This window comes from Acomys russatus, chromosome 28, assembly GCF_903995435.1.
Source record: "Acomys russatus chromosome 28, mAcoRus1.1, whole genome shotgun sequence".
In the NCBI taxonomy this organism is placed as follows: domain Eukaryota; kingdom Metazoa; phylum Chordata; class Mammalia; order Rodentia; family Muridae; genus Acomys; species Acomys russatus.
This window is the reverse complement of record NC_067164.1, coordinates 4,243,904-4,269,519: the sequence shown is the minus strand read 5'-3', so window position 1 is coordinate 4,269,519 and position 25,616 is coordinate 4,243,904. Positions and strand designations below refer to the sequence as shown.

Sequence of the window (25,616 nt, the reverse complement as noted above, 5' to 3'; positions counted from 1 at the left end):
ATTTTCCTTTACTGAGTTTTAGTTCATCTCCGTGTGCACATTGAATGCCTTTCTCAAGGATACTTTGTATTCTTCATTTGTACTGCTGTCTTGCTTTCTTTCTACACTGTGATGGCCCTTCAAGCTTTAATCCATTTGAAGTTTCCCTACACCGAAATCTAGATACTGATAAGATCTGGGATATTCATTGCCACATTCTCTATTTCTGACAGATAGGAGTACCCCTACAAATGTAATTGAAAATAGTAATAGTGGACTTGGTGCTATACTTGGGGTTTGGTTAGCAACTGCTCGCTAGTTTTCACTTTGGGGTAACCCCCAGAGGCTGATTTTGTCACAGTGTAAGATACACGCCTGTGGGAAACTCTGCATTCCTTCTAGACCAGTCGTTGAACTTGATGAGTTTCACTTGATGCCTTCAGTCTTCTCTGAGTTCAGAGGCATACTCTTTCTCATTTTTTTTTAAAATTGTAATATGATGGCATTTCAGTGTCTTGGTAAGCAGTGACCAGGGAATTATAAACATATTTGGGTCATGGTCTGTTACTTTTCTTTGTAGCTTTTATTTAAAAATCATTATAATTGCTTATGTTTATGTTTATAGGGAGTGTGTAGTATCAGCTCCCAGTTGCTGTAACAAACTGATACTAATTTTTAAAGGAGGAAAGTTTTATTTGGCTTAGAGTTTTCAGAGCTTTTAGTTGATGGTCAGCTTGTTGTGTTTCTACAGATCTGTGGGAAGCAGAGCACCTTGGTGTCAGGCTTGTGTGGAGAAGGTGGCTAACTTCATAACAGACAGTGAGAGGTCTGGAGGACATGGCTTTCAAAGGCACACTCCCAGTGACCTGTGTGCTCTCAGCAGTCCCATCTCCTCGCATAGCCCATTAGCTGTGGACTTACTGGTGAGGTTAGCGTCCTCATGAAGCTAGCCTGTCAATAGCTCCACTCACTGGGACTAAGCCTTAATACATGAGCCTTAGGAACCATTGCATACACACTATGACAATAAAAAGAAATTGAAATCCAAGTGTTTTTATAATCAATTTTTTTTTATCAATTTCTAACAATTTCCCAATTCCCTCTCAAAAATGAAAGGTATAGCTTTCAATTTCCAGTGACAAAGGGGTTTATTTGCAAATGACTGTGTAGTAGTAGAATAAGAATTACTTGTCAGGTTTTAGACTTAGAGATGAGCAGTTGTCATGCTCTAAGATTGCCTTAACATTGTACATGTAATGGCTTTCCTTTGTGAGGTAAACCAGTTACCTGCTGCAGCTTCAGTTTACGTCAGAGGTCTGCACACTGCCAGGTTCAGCATGCTGGCTATCCATTTCTCTGTGATACATAAGCTAAGAGCCATGTTTGCTTTAAAAAAAAAAAAACCTCTAAGAATCCTAAGTATGACACATAAAAAGATGAGATTCAGATTTCAGTGTTGATTTGACTAAGATGTAGCCACTCTTGTTTTGTGTGAACTCTATGTGGCTGCTTTCAAGTGACAGCAGAGACTTTAGGACTCCTCTGGACTGTCCCTTACAGAGTAGTCAGGTGACTCTGCATTAGTTGCTTGTAGACGCAGGCAGTTTTACGCCGTTAGGAAGGAAGACCAGGGTTTTAGTGTTGGCCTCTGTTGTTCCTCTGGGACACTTGACAGCAACAGTGGGCACACTCATCCCTCCAATCCAGTTCCCTTGTGAGAAACAGAAAACACGGTAATTGTTTTGTGTGTGGCACCAGGTGTTGAGGTTGGCTACAGTACCCACGGTGCATGCTTTGGTCACCACTGCTTGGTCTCTCACGATGAGCAATGACTTGGCACATGATTGGATGGAGTGTTAGTTGAATGAAAGAGAAGACGGTTAGAGTCTCATGTCTGTCAGGTAGGCACAATCACAGTATTGCCAACTTCTTCAAGGGGTTGCTTTGGAGGATTTGAAGTGCTTGTGTTAAACTATAATAGTATTTTTATGAAAATAAAGTTTTTAAAAATCTCATTATAGAGCACTGTCAATTCACTGACTGGACTTATTGGTATAGTTAAAGATATAACAGTATTTTCTGAAAGCTTTAAAAGGCGAGGTGAACTGCTTTTCTAAGAATTAGCATCTAAGAAACATAGAAGCTATTTCATTGTAAAACTTTAGTGTATACCACATACACATGAAGAGCTACTTCTTGATAGGCAAATATGTATATATTCATTTAAGTTTTCTGAATTTTCTCTAACTCTCCACCAAACCTTATTTTATAAGAGAACTTGTCTACATAGATTCCTCAACAGTTCAAGTTATAAAATCTTATTTTATAGTATTTAAAAACAATGTCCAGGATTTTTAGTGAAGGGAAATTGTTCCAGATTCTGAAAATGATTGGCAAGTGAAAGTTAAAAACAAAACAAAACAAAACAACATTTGTTCATCCTCTATATAGATTATATCCCGGGATTAAAATGAATATAATCATCAATTAAGAGGGAAATTTTATTTTTAAAGGAATTACAGCTATTAAATACTGGGAAATGACAGGCCTAGTGGACTTAATGATCAGTGACTCTGAAGATGCTATGTAAAAATTAATTGTGAAATGCATAAAATACAATGGCTAAAGCAGAATACATAAACCTTTCTCACTGACAGGCGTCAAGAACTCTGGTTAGGAGGCAAAAACCAAGCATGAGAATCCTAGGAGTCGGGCAGGGAGGAAATCAAAGCTGAATAGTGGTGTGTGGAGGGACGCAGCACGGATAATGAGGACACAGTGAGGACACAGAGGGGGCTTTCCTCTGTTTTTCCTGCCTACCCTGAAACACTTGGAGTTACAGTTTCTTTGCCATGGTGGCATAAACATTCCTAATGCTGAAGAAAAAAATGTCTATGGCCTAAAGAAGTATAAAAGCTCCCTGGAATCCGGAGCAAGCAGGGTTCAGAAATCCTAAGAGAAGGCAGCTCTGTTTGTGTCTCTAAACCCACAAGGTTTAAGCACATTCAAGCTACTTGAGTTCAGAACAGATCCCCAAAAGCAGAGCCCAGAGAAGTGACCTACAAGATGCACCACAGCTCAAGGTAGGGATGGAGTTGGTGGCCCTAAACAGTAAAGCAGAAGCTTTGAAAATGGAACTGGCATGGGGACCACCATCCACACAAGGCTACTTAGAGCCTGCGATCTAAACTTAAAGCTGTATTCCCCAGGGGACCTTAAAATTGTTGCGTGGCAGTATTCGGAGTGTCTAGAATACAGTGCAGATTTTCTTGATATACAAAGCAAAAGGAAATTGTGACTCTTCTTAAGGAAACCATGAGAAGAGCCGGAAAATAGAATTACAAGAAAGACCTTAAACAAGCCCTGAGTTAAAGCAAAGCGAGTGTGAGTGGAAAGTAGGGTTTAAAGTTTGCATCAAATGTTTTAAAATTTCATGAAAATTAGAATATGATCCAAATAGAATTTCAGGACTGCAAATGTAATATATGAAGTACAAATTTACTGTATGGGTTGACTGTATGGGTTGAGCGCAATGGAGATGACAGGAAAGAGTAAGAACTTGAAGATAAATCAGTGGACATCTGCTCCGTCCCCTGCATCAAGGTCTGCTTTCTAGCATCGATTCACGCTAAGAGCTGAAGTCCTCCACGGCTTTCTGCTGGTGGAGCAGTGTGCTGTCTGCACGTCTGCATGGTCCTCACACAGTTGCTTTTTAGTGCCTGCACAGTGATATGCTTTGGCACACTACAGACAGAGGTAGCCTTGACATGCCATTGTCTCTTACTTTCTCACTTTGACTAAAGACAAAGTAATCAGTCAGCTGATTGAAATAATAGTCATCTGAGAGACTAAGTCTACCTTTGTATATTTCATTTGAAACATTTGAAAGAAAGTTAGGAGATATATATGTAATCTGTAAGTCAGATTGTAAATCTTATATCTTAATGAGTATTAATTTTGTCTTAAGTACAACTAAGTAGTAATTATTTTATGAAGAGGATATTTATGGCCTTTGTTTTCTAAATAATCTGTGTTTCAGAATGTTTATTTGAGTTAGTCAGATGTGTGTAAACTTGCTTGGCCTATTTGGTTGTACAAAAGTGATTGACAATTAACCTAAGTTTTAATAATTAGAAACAACTGTCTTTTTAAAAATAAATAAATATTTATTTGTGTTATAACCCTACTGCCATTTCCATCTCTTCTCCCAGTCCCTCCCCTCCCCTTCTTCCTTGCCACCCCCAGCCACTACTTCTCTTCAAAAAAGGTCAGGCCTCTCCTGGATGTTGATGAGCCATGGCATATCACTTTACAGTAGGACTAGACATCTCCTCTCCTATTAAGGCTAGGTGAAGCAGTGCAGTACGGGGAAAGGGTCCCAAAGGCAGACACCAGAGTTAGAGACAGCGCATGCTCCCAAGCTGTGACCTATGGGCAGAGGGCCTAGTTGGTACCAGTCCCAAGTAGGCACCCTGGTTGGCGGTTGAGTCACTGTGAGCCCCTAGAAGCCCAGGGTAGCTGGTTGTGTGGGTTTTCTTGTGCTGTCCTTGGCCACTGTAGCTCCTAGAATCCTTCCTCCCCTCTTCCACAGGATTCCCCAAATTCTGCCTAGTGTGTTTGGCTGTGGGTCTCTGTATCTGTTTCCATCACAACTATCTTTTTAATGAAGTAATTATACCGCAAAAAATTCAAGGACTAGTCAAGTCTTAAAAAAAGGCTTTATTTATACTTTGGGTGATATTTTAAGTATAGTTCATTGAAGGGATAGGCATAAATATATATTGGAATATAAATTTATTATTAAGTTAAGTCTGTGTTAATTTGTTTTAGCAGCTGTGTGAAAATGATAAATGGTGTGGTGCCTCTTTAATTTTTACTAGCAACATAGAGATATGTGTGTGTATGTGTTTCTTTTCTTACACAGTTACATAAGGCCATTTTCATACATGTATATAATGTATTTTGAGCAAATACATATATTGAGCGCGCGCGCGCGCACACACACACACACACACACACACACACAGCCTTATACTTGTCTGAGTCTCTCATGAACAAGCTCTAAATCTTGGTAATATTGCTACAAATTCAGATTTCCTGACAGACCCACTAAAGATTTGTGGCACTAATGAAAGGCTATATTTTTTAATTGGTACAATTTTCTCTTTCACTTTTGGGGACCCATCTAAGAGATCTACACACATTGGGCTTTCTAAGTTAATGGACTCTTTTACACAGTCTGTGGCTTAGTTATGTTTGCATGTCTGTTTCATACTTTGAAATCACATCACATCATTTTTAGTGTGCATTTAGGAATTATGTCATACTTTAAACAAGGTATAACAATGAAGTAGTTTTATAGAAGAGAAAATAGGATCTTGTATTTATTTGGGCACTATGCCAACAGTTTAGATGATATTTGTAGGAATCTATTAATTGAATTTTTGAAATGGTCTTATGTTTTGCTAAGAGAACTTGCTACTAGTTTTTGTTTTGTTTAATAATGCTTCAGAAAGTATTCATTCTTCAACAGTCGATAAGTTAGAGTTGTAGTGTCATTAAGTCACTACAGCACTTGATTCATGCAGGGTCTGTCTCTGACTCAGTGGCCTGTGAGACCCCTAACACAGGAGCGGGGTCTGTCTCTGACTCAGTGGCCTGTGAGACCCCTAACACAGGAGCGGGGTCTGTCTCTGACTCAGTGGCCTGTGAGACCCCTAACACAGGAGCGGGGTCTGTCTCTGACTCAGTGGCCTGTGAGACCCCTAACACAGGAGCAGGGTCTGTCTCTGACTCAGTGGCCTGTGAGACCCCTAACACAGGAGTGGGGTCTGTCTCTGACTCAGTGGCCTGCCTTTGGCTCCCTCTCCTCTAAGTGGAGAGCTTTGTCCAGCCTCCATAGGAGATGCGCCTGCTTCTACCCAGCATAGGCTATGTTGGGTTGATACCCACGGGAGGCCTCCATCTCCAAGAAGAAAGAGTGGTGACTGGGGGGGGGGATAAGGAAGGGATTGAGAGGAGAGGAGGGGGGCTGTGGAATTTATAACTTAATAAATATTTTAAAAGAGTAATGCTTGAGTTTCATATCATACCAGTTTTAGCACTATTTTTGATCTACGTTTGTACAAATAAGCAAGGATTGTGGTACTAAATTTAACAAACTGAATTCTAAAGTAGGCCAGTGAATCAGTAGGCTGTTAGAAAAAATTACAGCTTTAATCTATAAATTATTATAGGAAGTTTATAGTTTTGGTCTTTAACTTAAGTTTTTGAGTTCTTTGATAATTAGCAATAATTAAATTAAGTTAAAAAACTGTCTCCCCCTTTAAACAATGTGAATGGCAGATAGAAAACTAATTTTTGCTTGTTTTTGTTTTTTGGAATAAATAATATTTATTTTTATCTTCCTTCTTACGTGTAGTATTAGACACCTGATTTATAAAAGGATAAAAAGAAACTTCAGTTTTCTGATTATAAGAAGAATACATGTTTATGGAGGAAATTTTAGAATGTACTGGAGAAAATGTGAAAATCATATTTATAAACTATCCCAGAAGCCATCAGTGCTGTAACTTTGCTTTTATATTTTGATGCCAATATAAATATAATTGGACATAAATTTTTTTCTAGTTTTACTTTAAGTAGTATTGCAATGGTTATAAAACTTAGGATGCCTCTGTTTGCTTATTTCCAAAAATGATTTTAGTGGATCAAAAGATCTGTATATTTTCAAACTATTTATGTGTCTCAAGCTATGCACGCACACATGCACGCACACGCGCACACCCACACATGCACACGTGTGCGCGCGCACACACACGCACACACACACACACTTTTAAAAGTCAGAGTCTGTTACAGCCCAGGCTAACCTTGAAAGTGCTATATAGCTGAGGGAGGATGACTTTTGAACTTGGAATCCTCCTGCCTTCACTTCCTGAGTGCTAGGATTACAGACTTGCATTATCGTGCCTGGATTACTTGGCGTGTCATTAAACCAGGGCTTCATGCTTGATAGGCAAGTACTGTACCCACTGAACCATAGTTTTCCTTTTTTAAAATTTATTTTATTGTGTTTTTCAGTTTTCCTTTAAGACGAGCAAATTCCTGGCTGTGGTTGTATCTTAATACAGTGCTTAGTGAGGAAGCACACCAGTCATCTGGAGCTTGAGGCAGCTGGTCGCACCGCATGCACAGGCAGCGGGGAGAGGGGAGGAACGCACTTTTGCTCACCTACCTTTCTTCTTTGTGTGCAGTCCTGTACCCCAGCCCAGGGAGTGGTGCTGCTCACACCAGGGTAGGTCTTGGCAGTCAACCAGATCTCAAGATTCCTTCCAGGGATACCCAGACTTACCTCCTAGGTGAGTCTGCATCCCCTCAAGTTGACCGTCAGGGTTAGCCATCATGGCACAGCCATATTAGACTCCTTAGTTTTCCTTACTGTTTCCCTGTAGATTTTTGTTAGGATCATACTAGCTTTGTAGGCTCACTTTGTAACATTCTCTTTAAGTTCTTTGGAAGAGTTTGAGGAGAAAAGACGTTCACTCTTCAAGGTTTGATAGAATCAATGAAACCAGTTTGGTTCTTTGCTTTTCTTTGTGAGAAGTGTTTGATTATTGGGTCAGTATATTTATCTATTCAGATTTTACTCATGTTTAAGTCTTGACAGGTTGTGCATTTGTGGGAGTTTATGCAGTTTTTGTTTGTCTCATCTGTCATTATAATGTCGTACAGTCCTGTTTCTGTGACTTCAGTTGGATTGTCTAGTTCTCATTTGATTTCTCTGAATCTACATTATAAAATTGAAGGCGTATTCTGTCTGTTTGTATGGTTTGGGTCTTATGCTGTTCTTTATTCCCTTCCCTCTGCAGACTGTGCACTTGGTTGCTTTTCTTTCTAGTTCTTTGAGGTTTCTTACTTTTCATTTTTCAGAGTTTGATGTTGGACCCAAGGCTGTGAGTGTATCGAGGCGAGTGCTTGTCACAGGGCTGCGCCTGGGTGTGTAGTTTCACTGAGGGCACTTCAGTGCTGCTCTGTAACGGCTGTGTCCATGCATGGCTTCAGTGCTGCTCTGTAACGGCTGTGTTTATGCATGGCTTCAGTGCTGCTCTGTAACGGCTGTGTTTATGCATGGCTTCAGTGCTGCTCTGTAACGGCTGTGTCCATGCATGGCTTCAGTGCTGCTCTGTAACGGCTGTGTCCATGCATGGCTTCAGTGCTGCTCTGTAACGGCTGTGTTTATGCATGGCTTCAGTGCTGCTCTGTAACGGCTGTGTCATGCATGGCTTCAGTGCTGCTCTGTAACGGCTGTGTTTATGCATGGCTTCAGTGCTGCTCTGTAACGGCTGTGTTTATGCATGGCTTCAGTGCTGCTCTGTAACGGCTGTGTCCATGCATGGCTTCAGTGCTGCTCTGTAACGGCTGTGTCCATGCATGGCTTCAGTGCTGCTCTGTAACGGCTGTGTCCATGCATGGCTTCAGTGCTGCTCTGTAACGGCTGTGTCCATGCATGGCTTCAGTGCTGCTCTGTAACGGCTGTGTCCATGCATGGCTTCAGTGCTGCTCTGTAACGGCTGTGTCCATGCATGGCTTCAGTGCTGCTCTGTAACGGCTGTGTCCATGCATGTTGATGGGTTTTGTGCCTCAGAATGTTAGGTAGTTCCTTCTTGATTTAGTCTTCAGCCCTCTGGCTTTGTAATAGTGTGCTGTTAAGTCTGCATGTTTGTGAATCTGTTTTTATTCTATTGTGGTGAGAAAGCATACTTCAGACTTAGACTTGTGAAAGCTTGTTTTATGATCTAACATATGACCTGTTCTACAGATTTTCTCAGCGCACTTGAGAAGAGTGTACATTCTGTGGCTGTTGCATGAAATATTGTTATATATGTTTGGTCTGTAATGCAAGTCTGCTTTTATTTTTGTTTCATTGTCCATTGTTTTACCTCCCTTTACTCTGCTTGTTAGATCTGGATGCTTTGTTGGTGCGAGTATATATTTGTAATTGTAGCTTTTGAGTGACATGGGGTGTGTGTGTGTGTGTGTGTGTGTCCTCACCTCATGACACTTTTTTACTTAAAGTCTATTGTGTAGTTTAAGTATGGTTACATGAGCGCCTTCCTTGTTTGCTCCCTGACCTATGAGGAAGGTCTCTCGCTCTGCCCTTTCACTTCTAGCCTGTGTACTTCTAAGTGTCAAGTGAGTCTTACAGATGCTGTAGGGTTGGATCTTACTTATTTCACTTGAGGACGTAATCCTTTACATTGCTATAACTTCCTGCTTTCCAGCTCACTAGCGCTCATCTTCCTCTTTCCTTGCTGGGTTCCTCTGCATTTATTTTCTTTTTACATTATTGTGCTTTTACTGTTTTCTGTGCATCTGTAGAAATATTTGTTGTTGCAATGGGTATTGCATAAAATGTAACCATCTCTTTAAGCTGAAAACTTGAATTGCATGCAGAAACTCGAGCCATTTACTCTTCTACTTTATGTTACTGATGTCATCCCTTACATTTACATTGCATGTTCATTAGAATACTTCTATCGTTTTTAAAAATACTTGTAGTTCAGTTTCCATAGAGAATTAAAAGTGATTTATCTTGTTTATGTTTTCTGTGTTCTTTTTTCTCCTTTTATTAAAAATAGATTTTTCAAAAAATAAAAAAACTCAAAAACAAAAAAAAATATTTTTTTTCATCTAATACATTCTGATTCTGATTCCTGTCCCTCAGCTCCACCAGGATCCCCCCTCAGCTCCACCAGGATCCCCCCCCTCAGCTCCACCAGGATCCCCCCTCAGCTTCACCAGGACCTCCCCTCAGCTCCACCAGGATCCCCCCCCCTCAGCTCCACCAGGATTTCCCCCTCAGCTCCACCAGGATCCCCCCTCAGCTCCACCAGGATCCCCCCCTCAGCTCCACCAGGATCCCCCACCCAGCTCCACCAGGATCCCCCCCCAGCTCCACCAGGATCCCCCCCCTCAGCTCTACCAGGATTTCCCCCTCAGCTCCACCAGGATTTCCCCCTCAGCTCCACCAGGATCCCCCCTCAGCTCCACCAGGATCCCCCCCTTCAGCTCCACCAGGATCCCCCCCTCAGCTCCACCAGGGTCCCCCCCTCAGCTCTACCAGGATCCCCCCTCAGCTCTACCAGGATCCCCCCTCAGCTCCACCAGGGTCCCCCCCTCAGCTCCACCAGGGTCCCCCCCTCAGCTCCACCAGGGTCCCTCCCAGCTCCACCAGGGTCCCCCGTCAGCTCCACCAGGGTCCCCCCCTCAGCTCCACCAGGATGCCCCCTCAGCTCTACCAGGATCCCCCCCCTCAGCTCCACCAGGACCCCCCCTCAGCTCCACCAGGATCCCCCCTCAGCTCCACCAGGGTTCCCCCCTCAGCTCCACCAGGATCCCCCCCTCAGCTCCACCAGGATCCCCCCCTCCAGCTCCACCAGGATCCCCCCCGCCTTCCTTCCCGTCAGAATCCACACCCTTTTGCAAACAGGCATCTAAACAATAATAATAAATTAAGAGTAAAGAAAGATTAAAAAAAAAAAAGATAAAACAAACAGAAGATAAATAGCCAAAGAAAAAACACAAATACACACGAAGATGCAGATAAGAATCTCTTAAAAACACCAAAACTAGAAGCCATAATATATTTTCAAAAGACTCTTAGTTTAAAAAATATATATCTTATTAAACCTTACGAGACAGAGAACCTTCAAACTGCCATGAGGTCATTCTCTGTTGGCCATCCTCCGCTGGGCTTTGGGCCTACCCTTAAAGAGTGGCTTATATACCCGGACTCCACTGGATAGAACTGATTTTTTTTTTTTTTTTCATTTGCAAGTGGTTTTTGATTGGACATAGCTTCTGGGATTGGTGAGGCTTGTTTCCACTTTTCCTCTCATCTCTGGGACCCCACCTGGTTCAGACTTGTACAGGCCCTGTGTGTGCTACCACAGTCTCTATGAGGTCGTCTGTGCATCAGGCCTGCGTTTGAAAGGCTTTGTTTCCTTGGTGCTCTTTATCCCCTTTGGTCCTTACACTCTTTGTACCTCCTCTCCCCCGGATTCATGGAGACATTACACTTAGGACTGAGTGTTCCAAGGTCTGTCTCTTCACATTGCCCACCTGTGGGTCTCTGTATTTGTTCTCATCTACTGTAGGGGAAGCTTCTGTGATGATGACTAAGCAAACGCTGATCAGTGAGCATAGCAGAATGCTACTAGTAATCATTTTATGGCCACATTCCTATTGTAGAACAGTAGTATTTGGTTTTCTCCTAGGTCTCTGACCTCGTTTGTAGTTTTAAAACTTTTTTTTAGAATTTAAATTTTATTGTACATTTTTGTAACAAAGTTCTAAATTTTACTATGTTTAAGAATTTATTAAAATGTTTTCATGATAATTGTATGTAAGTTGGATAAATTTAACATTTCTGCTTTGTTTAAACAGAGTTCCGATGGTCAGTTCTACAGAGGAAGGCCTTGAACCCGTGGCTTTTGGAGATTCCGTTCTAAAGATCTAAAAGGTGAAAAAGGTAAAGGCATCCCATAATGCTCCATTGAACTGATTTTTCCCAGAGAAAAAATATGTAAAAGAACTTAGAAATTGGCATACTTATTTGAAGAAAGCATTACTTAAAAAGTTTTCTTCTATGTTAATCCCAACTCAGAACATTTGCCATTCGGAAGTTATAGTTTATGCATTACTTCAATAAATGACTGCACGATGATCCCTGTCTCATGAAGATTACATTTTCAAGGAAGGCAAGCAATAAACCAAGTGTCAGTATTGCCAAGAGAATTAAAATAGATACCAGAGATCAATGATGGCTTTCCTAAAGTGATTGGAGAAGGCCGTGCTGAAAAAGTCATTTGTTGAAGTGAAATGACTGGCCCTAAGCCATGTATGCCTCTGATGGCCCTAAGCCATGTGTGCCTCTGATGGCCCTAAGCCATGTGTGCCTCTGATGGCCCTAAGCCATGTGTGCCTCTGATGGCCCTAAGCATGTGTGCCTCTGATGGCCCTAAGCCATGTGTGCCTCTGATGGCCCTAAGCCATGTGTGCCTCTGATGGCCCTAAGCCATGTGTGCCTCTGATGGCCCTGAGCCATGTGTGCCTCTGATGGCCCTAAGCCATGTGTGCCTCTGATGGCCCTAAGCCATGTGTGCCTCTGATGGCCCTGAGCCATGTGTGCCTCTGATGGCCCTAAGCCATGTGTGCCTCTGAAAGAGAAAAGAAGCTGCGCTGACACAGAAATGACTGGGAACTTTGAAGAGCAGAGTATAAAGTGGCTGGAGTGTGTCCTGTGCAGTACACAGCATTCATGAAGATCAGCTTGCAAAAGAAAACGCAGAGTAAAACAGATGGCTAGAAGAAAGTCAGGTGCTCTGATTAAACTGTATTGTATTTTGGATACCTTGAAAACCTGTAGAATACAGTGGCTGGAGAGATGGCTCACTGGGCAGTGCTTGCTATTGTAAACATAAGGACCAGCCTGAGTTCACATCCCTAGCTCCTGCAAGAAAAAGAGATTGTGGCATTGTGAGCCTATAATCCCAGCACTAAGGGGCAGAGGCAGATGGGTCCCCAGAACTCCCTGGCCTGATTAGCTAAATTGGTGAGCTTCAGGTGCAGTCAGGGCTTCTGTTTCAAAAAGATAGATGGAGAAAAATAGAAGAAGACATCGATTGTCAATCTCTGGTTTACACACATGCACATACCTGTACGTACATGTGTGTATGTCTAACATACATATACTACATACCCCATACAGACTATGGATATGTGAAAAGGGTATTATGGTCCAGATGCCTTTTGGGGAGGCAGAGATGGAGGATCCAAAACTTGAGGCTAGCCTGGGCCATGTGATAAGGCAGTCTGTATTTAAGGCTCTGCAGTTGGAAATCTGGACTAAGACAATAGATTTAGGAGTTGTTGGCTTAAAGAAGTGCTTAAAAGTTTGTAGTCATTTACCTAGGACATGTATTCATCCCTAGTACAGACTAAGATTTATTATAGGAGAAGCAGTGGTCACTAAAATGAGTAGATAAGCTGGAATATGTTGTCAAGAAAGGAGACCATTACATCAGTACAGAAGTGGTCACGTACATCACATGCACCAAGGAATCATCTAGAGAATCAGGAAAGCAGGCCTTGCATAGCAGGGCAGTATTCGTGGTTAGAAATGAGCAGTCTTAGTGGAGTTTATGAGTGCAAACTTAAGAGTGATGAGAGAGGAGGAGGACACTTAGGCTCAGAGGGCAAACACCGTGGCTGGGTCTCATTCCTGAAATCCCCTATAGCCAGTGTATTAGCTCCCTCGTGACTGATGGAGTGCCTCACACAAGCTTCCTAAAGACAGACTTCTCGACGACCATTTTGGATTCTGGTTTTAGTAGACCATGGTTATTTGCTTTTGGGTTTCTGGGCTCATTGTGAGGTTGATCATTAGCAGGAACAGGAAGCAGAGGAAGGAACAAGATACAGGAAGAAGCCAGGACAAGACACAGCCTAGGATCTGGCTACCAGTGACCTGCTTCTGTCACTAGGCCTCACTGTCTAACTTTTACCATCTTCCAATAATACCTTAATATATGTGTCCAGCAAAGGACTAATCTGTTCATTATGTCAGAGCCCTTAGGATACATGTGACTCTGGCACTACCCTGTAGGTACTCCAAAGGTTTGTGTCATTAATCTTTTAGGTCAGATGCTCTCAGCCAATTACAGGGGTCGCCTAAGACCATCCTCCATATCAGATATTTACATAATGATTCATAACAGAAGCAAAATTACAATTAAGGGTAGTATTGAAATAATTTTATGGGTGGGGATCATCACATGTAAGGGACTGTATTAAAGTGTTACAGTATTAGGAAGGTTGACCAAGATTAACCAGTCACAGCTAAATAAAAAATAAGTTTTGCAAATAATATAACTTCTTCACAAGGACAGAAAGGAGAAAAGGAGACAGAAAGAATAGGAGAAAAAATAATAGCAACAAACTTTTGCACCTTGAAAAGCAGAAGAAAGTCTAGTAAGTTTCTTAAGCTAGCAGTGGGAGGTCTGAGAAACTTCTGTCATCAGAGAGCCTCTGAAATTGTCATGAATTGAGGCCAACTTTTTATATCTGGAAATGAAAGTGATGGTGGTACTAAAACAGTAATTTGTTGCAAATATACTGAAGAGATTTTTTTTCTGACTCTGAAACTGTAGTGACAATCTTAGAAACACAGAAATACAAGAATATGGTTTTGTTTTAATCCCAGGTATGGGGATACGGGGCTGCTTCAGATTTTCTGCAGCAGCTATGATTTGGGGCCCTATAAATGCTAGGGCCCCTAGAAGAGAGGTAGGTGGTTGCTGGTTGTTTAGGGAGATTGGTTGCAGTTTGCAAGTAGCTGTGGTCAAAGAACAAAAGGAAAGAAATTAGATTCAGGGATTTTCCTAAGTGCTTTCTCCCCGCTATGCTTGCTTCTCTGCTGTCTAGTGTTAGGGGTGAGCTGATGGGGATAAAGGGTGGGGAAAAGAACCCCCCAGAAAGTGGCAAAGACTTCTGCAATTGCTCCTGATATTCACGTCTTACTGTTCTTTAGCAAGTATAAAATAAGTAAGAGCTAAATGGAAGGGTTGAAAATAAAAGTAATGTGTTGAAAGTAGAGAGAAAAGTAAAAATTAGATAAAACTGTCTAGTATCCTCCATATTCAGATAATAAAATTTTTAGTCAGGGAAACAAAGGAGGAAAACAATAAATAGTGAATGATTTAAGAAACCTTGCTTGAATGAGAGAGCATACATTATAGCCTCCAGAATGACTGATACAGCTAGAAAAATAAATGGAAAATAGGATACATTACCATTAAGTTTTAGAACAGAGAGATTGCTGCCATGGTGAAAGAAGTCAGTCACATACAAAGGATTAATAATAAGAGGTGCTGAACTTTTGATAATTCTCTTTTGGCAAGCAAAAATCAAGTAAATAAAAACGATGAAGTCATGATATGTTAGTCAGCTTTTAGTCACCCTGACAAAATACCCAAGATATGCAGCTTAACTAGGGACCTAGGGAATCATCAGGTGGTCGTGAACCCAGTCCCAAGATGACAGTACTGTTTGCGGGTGTAAATAACAAATAGGCATCATGGGAAAAGATTAGAGGGTTCTAGGGGAGATCACTGGAAAGTGGTAGGATGTGTCGTGTATAAGAAGGTACAGAAGGTACATTTAGATATTTATGAGTTTGTAGTATGTACAAAGTATGTACAAAACTAGGTTAACTACAGAGAAAAGAACAGCTATCAGTTGCTTTTCTCATGCTGTGGTAAAACACGTGACCAAGGTAACTTGTTACAGTGTTTTACTGGGTTTATAATTCAGGAGAATTGGAGTCCATAATGGCTGCAAGAATACCTGAGAGCTCATATCTCAAACCACAGCAGGAGACAGCACACTGGGCATGGCAGGAAGCTCTTTAAGACACAAATCTTGACTCCTATGACACACCCTCCTCCAAGGCCACACCTCCTCATCTTCTCAAATGTTTGTACTAACTGGGGACCAAATATTCAAACACGTGTGCTTGTGGCAGACATTCTTTTTCAAACTGCCATAGCTACTAGCTCTGGGAAGTCAAATGTAATATGATAAAAGGCTGAGGCTTAACTTTGAATTGCATTTACAGTTATAAAAACTTAGAATTTTAGTATTGGAAAGTTGGGAGGGGTGAGTGTTTATAATGTAAAAAAGAAAAAGAAAACACATCCTCAGGGTTGGAAAGATTGCTTAGCAATTGCCTTGGGTATGTATTGCTGTGATTAAAAACATGACCAAAAGCAACTTGGACAGGAAAGGATTTATTTCAGCATAGAACTCTTAAGCCACTCACTGAGGGAAATCAAGACAGGAGCCTGAGGGCAGGAGCTGATGCAGAGGCTGTGGAGGGATGCTGCTTACTGGTTTGCTCCTCATGGCTTCCTCTGACTGCTTTCTTACACACTCCAGGGCTGCCTGCCCACGGGTGGCATCGGCTGGGCCATTCCACATTAATTAAGAAAGTACACCCATACACTTACATACAGACCAATCTAATAGTAGCATTTTCTCAATTATGGTTCCTTCTTCCTAGATAACTGTAGCTCCCGTTTAAGTAACAAAAAAAAAAACAAAAAACAAAAAACAAAAACAAGCAAACAAAAAAAAACAGCCAGGAAAGCAAGTTAGATCATTGGCTGCTCTTCCAGAGAATCCAGATTCAGTACTCAGCATTGGCTGATGGCTTGACCTGTAACCCCAGTCCCAAGAGATTTTGTGCTCTCTTTGGCCTTGTGGGCACTTAACTTACGTGGTGCACAAACATACAAGGCAGAAGGCCCATGCACATAAAAATGAATGAATTAATTGAAGGTTTAAAAATCCCCCTGCTTGAAGACCATCAATGCTGGCAGATCTGGGTGGGGGAGGGGGATCTGCCCAAACTACTGCACCAGCCAAGGACAATGGATGCAGTGAACCTAGAAATGGACGATGCACTCTCCACAGTTGTGTGGAGAGCAGAGACTGACTCTAACATGAACTCTGGTGCCCCCTATTTGACCACTTCCCTTTGGTGGGGAGGCCTGGTGGCTCTCAGGGGAAGGGGAGGCAGGCTGTCTGGATGAGACCTGATAGGTTGTGGTCATATGGTGGGGGAGGAGGTCCCCTTCTGTCACAGGCCTAGGGGAGGGGAATAGGGTGAAAGAGGGAGGGAGGAGGGAACAAGAAGATACAAGTGAGGGGATGACAATTGAGATGTAATCTGAATAAATTATTTAAATAAATTTTTAAAAAGCTATTTTTAAAAATCCCCCTGCTCCCCCAAAACAATGACATTCTCTTAGTAGAGTTAACTAAAATATGCCTAAAAATCTAGATGTTTTTTGAGATCCAAAAAGGCTAATTTAAATACATTAATAAATACATAGTAAATTATAACTATCTAGGCACTGTATCTGAAAACAAAAGAATCAAAAGTAACCAAAAATGTTCACAGTAGCAGAGTTTGTTACTGGGAGTGGGCAGTGAGTCAGAGCATGAAGGGCTCTGATTTATGGTAAGGTTCCTCAAACCATTTGACTGTAAACTTCATACGTGCTCTTACATGCGGAAAACTAAACCTTAAAATAAAAGAGTGGCAGTAAGGATATTGTAGTTTTCCTGGGGAAAGAAGGAAAACTTGGCAGTAGCTAGAGAAGGTTTGGTGGGCCAAGAGAAGTGGGTTTTATTTTATTTTATTGGTCTTTTAAAGCCAAGAAGTACTAATTGATGAGCTGTGCCAATGTATTGATCAGCAGTTGGAAAAGAAAGCCCGTGATGGGCGACAGCAATTAGGATTTAAAAAGACAGTAGTATGATGCCATTAATAACACACTGCACAATTGATTTTAACACGGAATCCTTCTTATGTGAAGGATGTGTGCTGAAGTTGAAGAAGAGCTACTTCTGTTCTTGCCATATCTAAACTGTTCATAGAATTTCTTGGTTTAATACTGTCTGCCCATTCTCTGGTAAGTTTGCATTTAATGCTGGTTTTAGAGTAGTGTTTACACACCAGTGCTTGTGCCTCACTACCCTGTCATCATAGCATAGTAATGTGATATAGGCTCACCTGCTAAGTCTGTGACTTGGAGTTCAAGTGGCTTATGTAAAGGAACATTTAATTCCTAGCTTACCTTGATCCTTTCGCATTTTGGTGAACTGGTGAGCTGTGCCTTTAAGTAATTGCAGCTGATCCCTTTAAAGGCACACTGCCTATCACTCTGGCCTATTAATATTAATACTTTATAAAAATAAATAAACTTTATTCCATATGAGTAGGGTATATACTTAGAATTTCTCTTGAGCTTGGAGAGGGACAAGGTGTAATGTCTAAAATGGAGCCTTTCTGATGAGCAAGTGGGACACAGCTTATCATTTTGGATTGAAAACCTGTGTTATTGGGTATTTTGTGTGTGTCTCTATTACCATATTGTTAGTTTGACACTCTTGAAAAGTTTTGCCCTGGAGAAATTTAGACCTACACCTTTTTCTTCCAAAAATCTACCAATCGGCTGGAAAAGAGGAATAAAGGTCTCGAGCTGCCCTGTGGCCAAGTGTAGTCATAAGTTGCATGCATGGCTCTGAGTGGAGTCATGAGCTAAGCAGCAATTTTTTTTTGAAAATTATTGTTGATGGTAGAAAATAGCTTAATAGTCAGTCCTGAGCCACTTTGAGTCATTCATTTTACACATCGTCAGCGGTGTCTTCCTAGATAGATTTATCCCCCACCCTTTGTTTATCCGTTCTTCTTTTGGACAGTTAAGCATGATGGTGACACGTAAGGCACAGCTTTAGGCCCTGGTACCTTTCCCACTGTTTTTACTCTAGTGATAGAACCAACATCTGTATCACCATTGCTCTTTCTCCTCATCTAAAAGGTTGAGTTAGGTAAACTTGAAGGTTATGGAACTGTGTGTTCCCTGTTACGATATTAACCCAGGCACTTAGTCACGGTGGTCTGTCATGATATTGTTTTTGTCATTATCTCATAAGAATTCTTAATCCCAAGACCCATTTTGTTAGCCTAAGTACATAGGCAATGCAGTGTCATTTTCAAGGGCTAGTTTCTCCTGCTCTTAGGAAGGTACATATGAAAATAGTGATAGAGTTTCTTAGAATCTCCTGATAAAATACTTTTAGCAATAGAGTTGCATGTTAATGTATATTATTTTCTAAATTCTAAATATAGGAAACAATATAAAACTTCTTAAACCTCAAAACTTAGGTTGTTTATAAATAAGGTCATTTGTTATTCAGTATTTAACTCATAGCTTGGTAAAATTGCTTTGTGAAGGAATTTTAGGCTTATGACTCAGAAAGCAGTACATTTTAATTACTTAAGTGTAGAAATGGTATGAAACATTTTATGACATTTATTTTCTCTGCTTGATTTGCCTTCTCTTTGACATTCCTGTGGTCCCTTTATGTGCTAAAAATTAAAACCCTAAACTATAACATGCCTATGAAGAAAATAAGCCCTTGATTTTCTCAGATGGAGTGTTGCTCTATTTCATGGCCTGTGCAGTTACTGTTCCTCTGCTGCTTAGAATCCTCTCAGCCTCTGTCTCTGTGTTATCTAGCACATTGCTGCTCAGACCTCATAGTCATAGATCAGTGAGCATTCTTAGGCAAGTGTGGGCCCTGAGTCAGCCAGGAGAGCGGCCCTCCTCTGATGGGGAGGGTGCTTCCTGCCTCTGCACCATGATTTCAGTCATCTTCTTCTGTTTCAAGACTCCTTGCTTCAGGCTTCCCCCTTGTAACTCTCACAGACACACTTGATTTTTTCTGTTCTAGATGATGCCACTGCACAGTATAGCCTTCATTGTATAGTTTATAGTTTTTCAGATATCTGTCTCCTTGTTCGTTACAGACTTTCTTTCTTTTTAATTAATTAATTTATTTTACATCCCCCTTCTCTTCCAAGTCCCTCCCTCTCATTTCACCTCCCACCTTCTCATGGTCTCCATTTCTCCTCAGAAAAGAGGAAGCCTGGATATTAACCCACCTTGGTATATTAAGCTGTGGGAGGACTAGGTGCTGCTTCTCCTGTTGTGGTTAGCCAGGCAGCTCAGCTAGGGGAAAGGGATCCCGAGGCAGGCAAGAGTCAGGTACAGCTCCTGCGCCACACGTCAGGAGTCCCACATGTGCAGGGGGCCTAGGTCTGTTCCATGCGTGCTTTCTGTTTGGTGGTTCAATCTGTGTGGACCCCATGGTTCGTCAGTTCTGTGTGTTTTCTTGTGGTGTCCTGGACCCCTCTGGCTCCTTCAGTCCTTCCTCCCTGTCTTCCATAGAGTTCCCTAAGCTCTGCCTAATGTTTGGCTGTGAGTCTGTGCATGTGTTTCCATCAGTTGCTGGGTGAAGCCTCTCAGATGACTGTTATGCTAGGTGCCTGTCTGTAAGTATAGCAGAATATCAGTAGGGTCAGGGATGGGCTGTCTTTCATGGCATAGGTCTCAAGCCAGGCCAGTCGTTGGTTGGACACCCCCTCAGTTTCTGCTTCATCTTTACCCTGAATGTATTGTTGGCAGGAGAAATTGTGGGTGTAAGGCTTTGTGCCTGGGTTGGTGTCCCAGTCTTTCCCTTGGATGTCTTTCCTGGTAACAGGAGATGGCCATTTCAGATTCCATAGCCCTCATTGCTAGGAGTCTTAGCTAGGGTCGCTCTCATAGATTCCTGGGGGTTTCCATCATCCTAGGTTTCTAGCTTATCCTGGAGACTGCCCCTCCATTCCAGTTTTCTCTCTCCCTACTACCCCTGCCCCTTGGTCCATCCTGTTCCCCCTCCCACCTCCTCCCCTATCCAGTTTCCTCCCTCCCTCCACCTCCTGATGTCTGTTATATTTCCCATCTCGGAGAGATTCAAGTGTGCTCCCTTGGGCCTCCTTGTTACTTAGCTTCTTTGGGTCTGTGTATTATAGCATGGTTATCCTGTGTTTCATGGCTAATATCCATTTATAAATTAGAACATACCATGCTTATCTTTCTGGCTCCGGGTCATCTCACTCAGGATAATCTTTATGATGTTATTGTTTTTAATAGCTGAGTAATAGTCCACCATATAAATGTACCACGTTCTCTTTATCCTTTCTTCAGTCAAGCGATATCTAGGTTGTTTCCGAGTTCTGGCTATTACACGAGTGAAGCTGCTATGAACAAAACTGAGCAAATGTCCTTGTTATATGGTGGAGCCTCTTTTGGGGATATGCCCAGGAACTGTATAACTGAATCTTGGGCTAAAACTATTCCCAAGTTTCTAAGAAACCGCCAAATTGATTTCCAAAGTGGTTGTACAAGTTTGCACTCCTACCAGCAATGGAGGAGTGTTCCCTTTTCTCCACATCCTTGCCAACATGTACTGTCACTTAAGTTGTGATCTTAGCCACTCTGACGGGTGTTAAGAGTTCATAGTTGTAGGCAGGACACATTTTGGGTTTAAGGTTTTATGGGTGAAATGGAGTCCTCCTCCCTCCACTGGAAGTTTCACCTGAGTACAGGAGGTGGCAGCTTCACGCTCCATAGCCCCTGCTGCTAGGGTCACCTGCCATAGCCTCCCTGGAGCCTCCCCCATTCCAGAGATGGCCCCCTCACTGATTTCTATCTTCTCTCCTAGTCCTTCCCCTCCCTCTTTCCCCCTTCCCCACACCTGATCTACTCCACATCTCTGTTCCCCTCCCCACCCCCCTCCCACCCACATCCCTCCCTCCATCTTCTTCAGATATCTATTTTATTTCCCCTTCTGTGCCCCATTTTTTTAGTTGGGTTATTTAGTCTGTTGGTGTCTAGTTTCTTAAGTTCTTTATATATTTTGGTTATCAGCTCTGTGTCAGATGTAGGGTTGATGAAGATCTTTTCCCAATCTGTAGACTGCCATTTTTTTTCTATGGACAGTGCCTTTTGCCACACAGAAGCTTTTCAGTTTCATGGGGTCCTATTTGTTATATATTGATGTCAGTGCCTGAGCTGTTGTTATTCTGTTCAGGAAGTTGTCTCCTGTGTCAATGTGTTCAAGTCTATTCCCCACTTTCTCGTCTATTAGATTGAGTATATTTGGTGTTATGTTGAGGTCTTTGGACGTGGATTTTGTGCAGGGTGATAGACACGGGCCTATTTGTGTTCTTCTGCATACGGACATCCAGTTAGCCCAGCACTGTTGATTGAAAATGCTTTCTTTCTTTTCTTTCTTTTCTTTTTTTTTATTGTATGGTTTTGGATTCTTTGTCAACAGGTGTCCATAGCTGTATGGATTTACTTCTGAATCTTTAGCTTATTTCTATTGATCAATCTGTCTGTTTCTTATGCCAATTCTGTGCATTTTTTTTTTATTACTATTACTCTGTAGTGTAGCTTGAAATCAGGGATGGTGATACCTTGAGAAGCTCTTTTACAGTACAGGATTGTTTCAGCTATTCTGGGTTGTTTGGTTTTCTGTATGAAGTTGAGAGTTGTTTTTCTAAAGTATGTAAAGAACTGTGTTGGAATTTTGATGGGAATTACATTGAACCTGTAGATTACTTTTATAGGATGGCTATTATTACTATATTAATCCTACCAATCCATGAACATGGGTGGTCTTTCCATCTTTTGGTATCTTCTTCAACTTCTTTCTTCAAAGACTTGGATTTCTTTTCATACAGATTTTTCATTTGCTTGGTTAGAGTTACACTGAGACCTTTTATATTATTTGTGGCTATTGTGAAGGGTGTTGTTTCCCTAATTTCTTTCTCAGCCCATATATCATTTGTATATAGGAAGGCTATTGATTTTTTGAGTTAAGTTTGTATCTAGCCACTTTTCTGAAGGTGTTTATCAGCTGTAGGAGTTCCCTGGTAGAATTTTTGGTGTCACATATGTATATTATTTTCTGCAATTAGCAACACTTTGCCTTCTTTCTTTTCACTTTGTATTCCCTTGATCTCCTTTAATTGTCTTATTGCTCTAGCTAGAACTTCAGGTACTGTATTGAATAGACACAGGGAGAGTAAGCAGCCTTGTTTTGTCCCTGATGTTAGTGAAATTGTTTTAAGTTTCTCTCTGTTTAATTTGATGTTGGCTATCGGCTTCCTGTAGATTGCCTTTATTGTGTTTAGGTATAGGCCTTATATCCCTGGTCCTGATATCCATGTCCCTGATAGGACTTTTAAAGGGATGTTGGATTTCATCAAAGGCATTTTTAGCATCTAATGAGATGATCATGTATTTTTCTTTCAGTTTGTTTATATGGTGGATTATATTGATGGATTTTTTTGCATGTTGAGCTATCCCTGCATCCCTGGGATGAAGCCTATTTGATCATGGTGGATTATGTTTTTGATGTGTTCTTGGATTTGGTTTATGAGCATTTTATTGAGTATATTTGCATCAATGTTAATAAAGGAGACTGGTGGGCAAATCTCTTTCTTGGTTGAGTCTTTGTGTGGTTTAGGTGTCAGGGTGACTGTGGCCTCATAAAATGATTTTGGCAGTGTTCCCCTATCTCTATTTTGTGGAATAATTTAAAGAGTATTGGTATTAGCTCTTCTTTGAAAGTCTGGTAGAATTCTTCACTAAAACCATTTGGCCCTGGGCTTATTTTGGTTGGGACACTTGATGATTGCTTCTGTTTCTTTCTTTTTTAAAATTTAATTTAATTTTAAATTTTATTTTTATTTTTTATTAAGTTTTATTATTCGGATTACATCCTGATTGTTATCCCCTCACTTGTATCTTCCTGTTCCCCCTCCCTCTCTCTTTCACCCTATTCCCCTCCCCTAGGCCTGTGACAAAAGGTGACCTCCTCCCCCACCATATGATCATAACCTATCAGGTCTCATCCAGACAGCCTGCTTCTCTTTCCTCTGAGTGCCACGAGGCCTCCCCACCAAGGGGAAGTGGTCAAATAGGGGGCACAGAGTTCATGTCAGAGTCAGTGCCCATATATTTCCTTAGGGGTTATAGAATTATTTAAATTGTTTGCTTGATTTAAATTTGGTAAGTGGTATGTATCAAGAAAATCAGATTTTTGCCTTTTCATCTGAGCTTTGGACTACCATGTTGTTTAGCAGAAAATAGACTCTTATCAATATTTATTAGATTGTGTTAATGTGGCCCAGCTTATAGTTATATAGCAAAGTATATGCTGAATATTAAAAATGACATTGTATTACTCTATAGAAATACATGAATGAGTTTTTCTATATTACTTTTAGAGGGAAAAGGCCCAAAATATTTGCCATCCAAGGATATTTGCTTGAAAATAATGTACCAGCTTCATTTGAAGTCTTCAGAATAACCTGTAATATTCTCAAGATAACTTTGTAGAAGTGTTTTAGAAAACTAATAACTCTTTCTTTTTTCATTTCTCCCAAGGAGAAGTACAAATGTCTACCACAAGACGAAAACATAATGTGTTATGTTGTTTACCATAAGCTGTAGTAAAATGAGCTCAATTGTTGACAGGTATGTTCTTAAAATTCACTTTTAGAGTAATGGTTAATGTAATTCCAAGTGAGTAGTTTAATACAGTGACATAATTTCATACTGGCTATAGATAGATTTTTCAGTAGTTATAAAAATTTGAAATAAGATTTAAATTAAATAAAGTCTTGTTTAGCTGAGTACAACTGCCTTTAAAACTCACATGTGAAATTAAAATATAACTAACTGTAATTAAACCGTATTAGAAAATAAGCTAATGCTTCCTGAGCCTGCGTTTATTTGCTCACCTAAGGAGCAGGTCAGTCTGAGTCAGTATGCCTGTTGTTTTGTTGGTGGTGATGCTTATGTGTTCCTCTTACTTAGTGCTTTCACTTGTTTTCTTCTGTAGAGATGACAGTAGTATTTTTGATGGATTGGTGGAAGAAGATGACAAGGACAAAGCAAAAAGGTAGTGCTGTGAAGTAGAAAACAGTAAATAAATGTATAAGACCTCCATGTACTAGACACAGTGGTGAAGTAGAAAAGCTTAGACTGTCAGTATGCAGGTTACAAATTATCTTCTGACCTTTTGAAAAGTAAGCTTAAATAAATTATATCATTTCCAAATTAAACACTGTATGAAACTATTTGTGTAATTAAATGGATTCTTTTAAAACTATGTATTTTATTTTTTTATAGAGTGTCTAGAAACAAGTCAGAAAAGAAGCGTAGAGATCAGTTCAATGTTCTCATTAAGGAGCTGGGCTCTATGCTGCCTGGTAACGCGAGGAAGATGGACAAGTCCACTGTTCTGCAGAAGAGCATTGACTTTTTACGAAAACATAAAGGTAAAGTACTGACTTTGTAAAGTGAGCCTCCCCCTCAAAACATAATGATTTATATAATGGTTAAGATAGGGAAAAAAATCCCTAGTGTGTTTTCTTCTTTCATTCAACAAACATTTAGTGGGTCCTGTATTTGTGTTCTTATGAAGTTAGGACAACTTTCTTGGCTCTCAGCTTAAGCCAGGGTAGATGAATGTGTAAACACAATTAAAATACAAATAAACTGTGTTTGTAAACTGTAAGCTTGAGAGCACATTTTATCCTGATCTTTTATCATAAAGGAAATAATGTTTTAAGGTGTACAAATAGGTAAATTTCTTTTTATCCTGAGTCTTTTAGGACAAGTAAATGAGACAGTGTTTTACACAAAGGAGATACCGTGCAAATGCAGAGCAGCAGGAACGTGTGTCTGTAGCTGAGCACCGTGTGTGGGAGGCTGTAGGTACATTTCAGAGTCGGGTCATGTAAGGTTGTTCCAGGTTAATTTAAAAGCTCATTTCAGTATATATCTAGAAATAAGCACTACACCTAAAAAGATTTGTTAATTGAAGAAACTAACCCTGACTAAATAAGTCACAAAAGAAACTTTTTTTGTTTTTGGTTTTTCGAGACAGGGTCTCTCTGTGTAACCTTACCTGTCCTAGACTCACTTTGTAGACCAGGCTAGCCTCAAACTCATAGCGATCCTCCTGCCTCTGCTCCTAAGTACTGAGATTAAAGGGTGAGCCACTACGCCTGGTAGGGGAGAGACTAAGCTGGAAGAACTAGAAAGGGATGTGCGCCTTTCAGATGAAGTGAAGTGCAGGTCTTAGGGAGGCAGGTGCTAACT

The 25,616-nt window shown here is 40.9% G+C and overlaps 1 protein-coding gene across 3 annotated transcripts in view; it reads left to right on the top strand.

The window, feature by feature from the left end:
• Positions 1 to 25,616, top strand: part of Clock (clock circadian regulator) — an 86,181-nt gene that overhangs the window by 18,837 nt on the left and 41,728 nt on the right. For all 3 annotated transcript variants that reach the window (XM_051170510.1, XM_051170509.1, XM_051170508.1), the window contains exons 3-6: positions 11,428 to 11,512; positions 23,895 to 23,984; positions 24,352 to 24,411; positions 24,642 to 24,790. In XM_051170510.1, coding sequence (XP_051026467.1) covers positions 24,354 to 24,411; positions 24,642 to 24,790 — 207 coding nt within the window. In that variant the 5' untranslated portion in view covers positions 11,428 to 11,512; positions 23,895 to 23,984; positions 24,352 to 24,353. The remainder of the gene's footprint in view (positions 1 to 11,427; positions 11,513 to 23,894; positions 23,985 to 24,351; positions 24,412 to 24,641; positions 24,791 to 25,616) is intronic.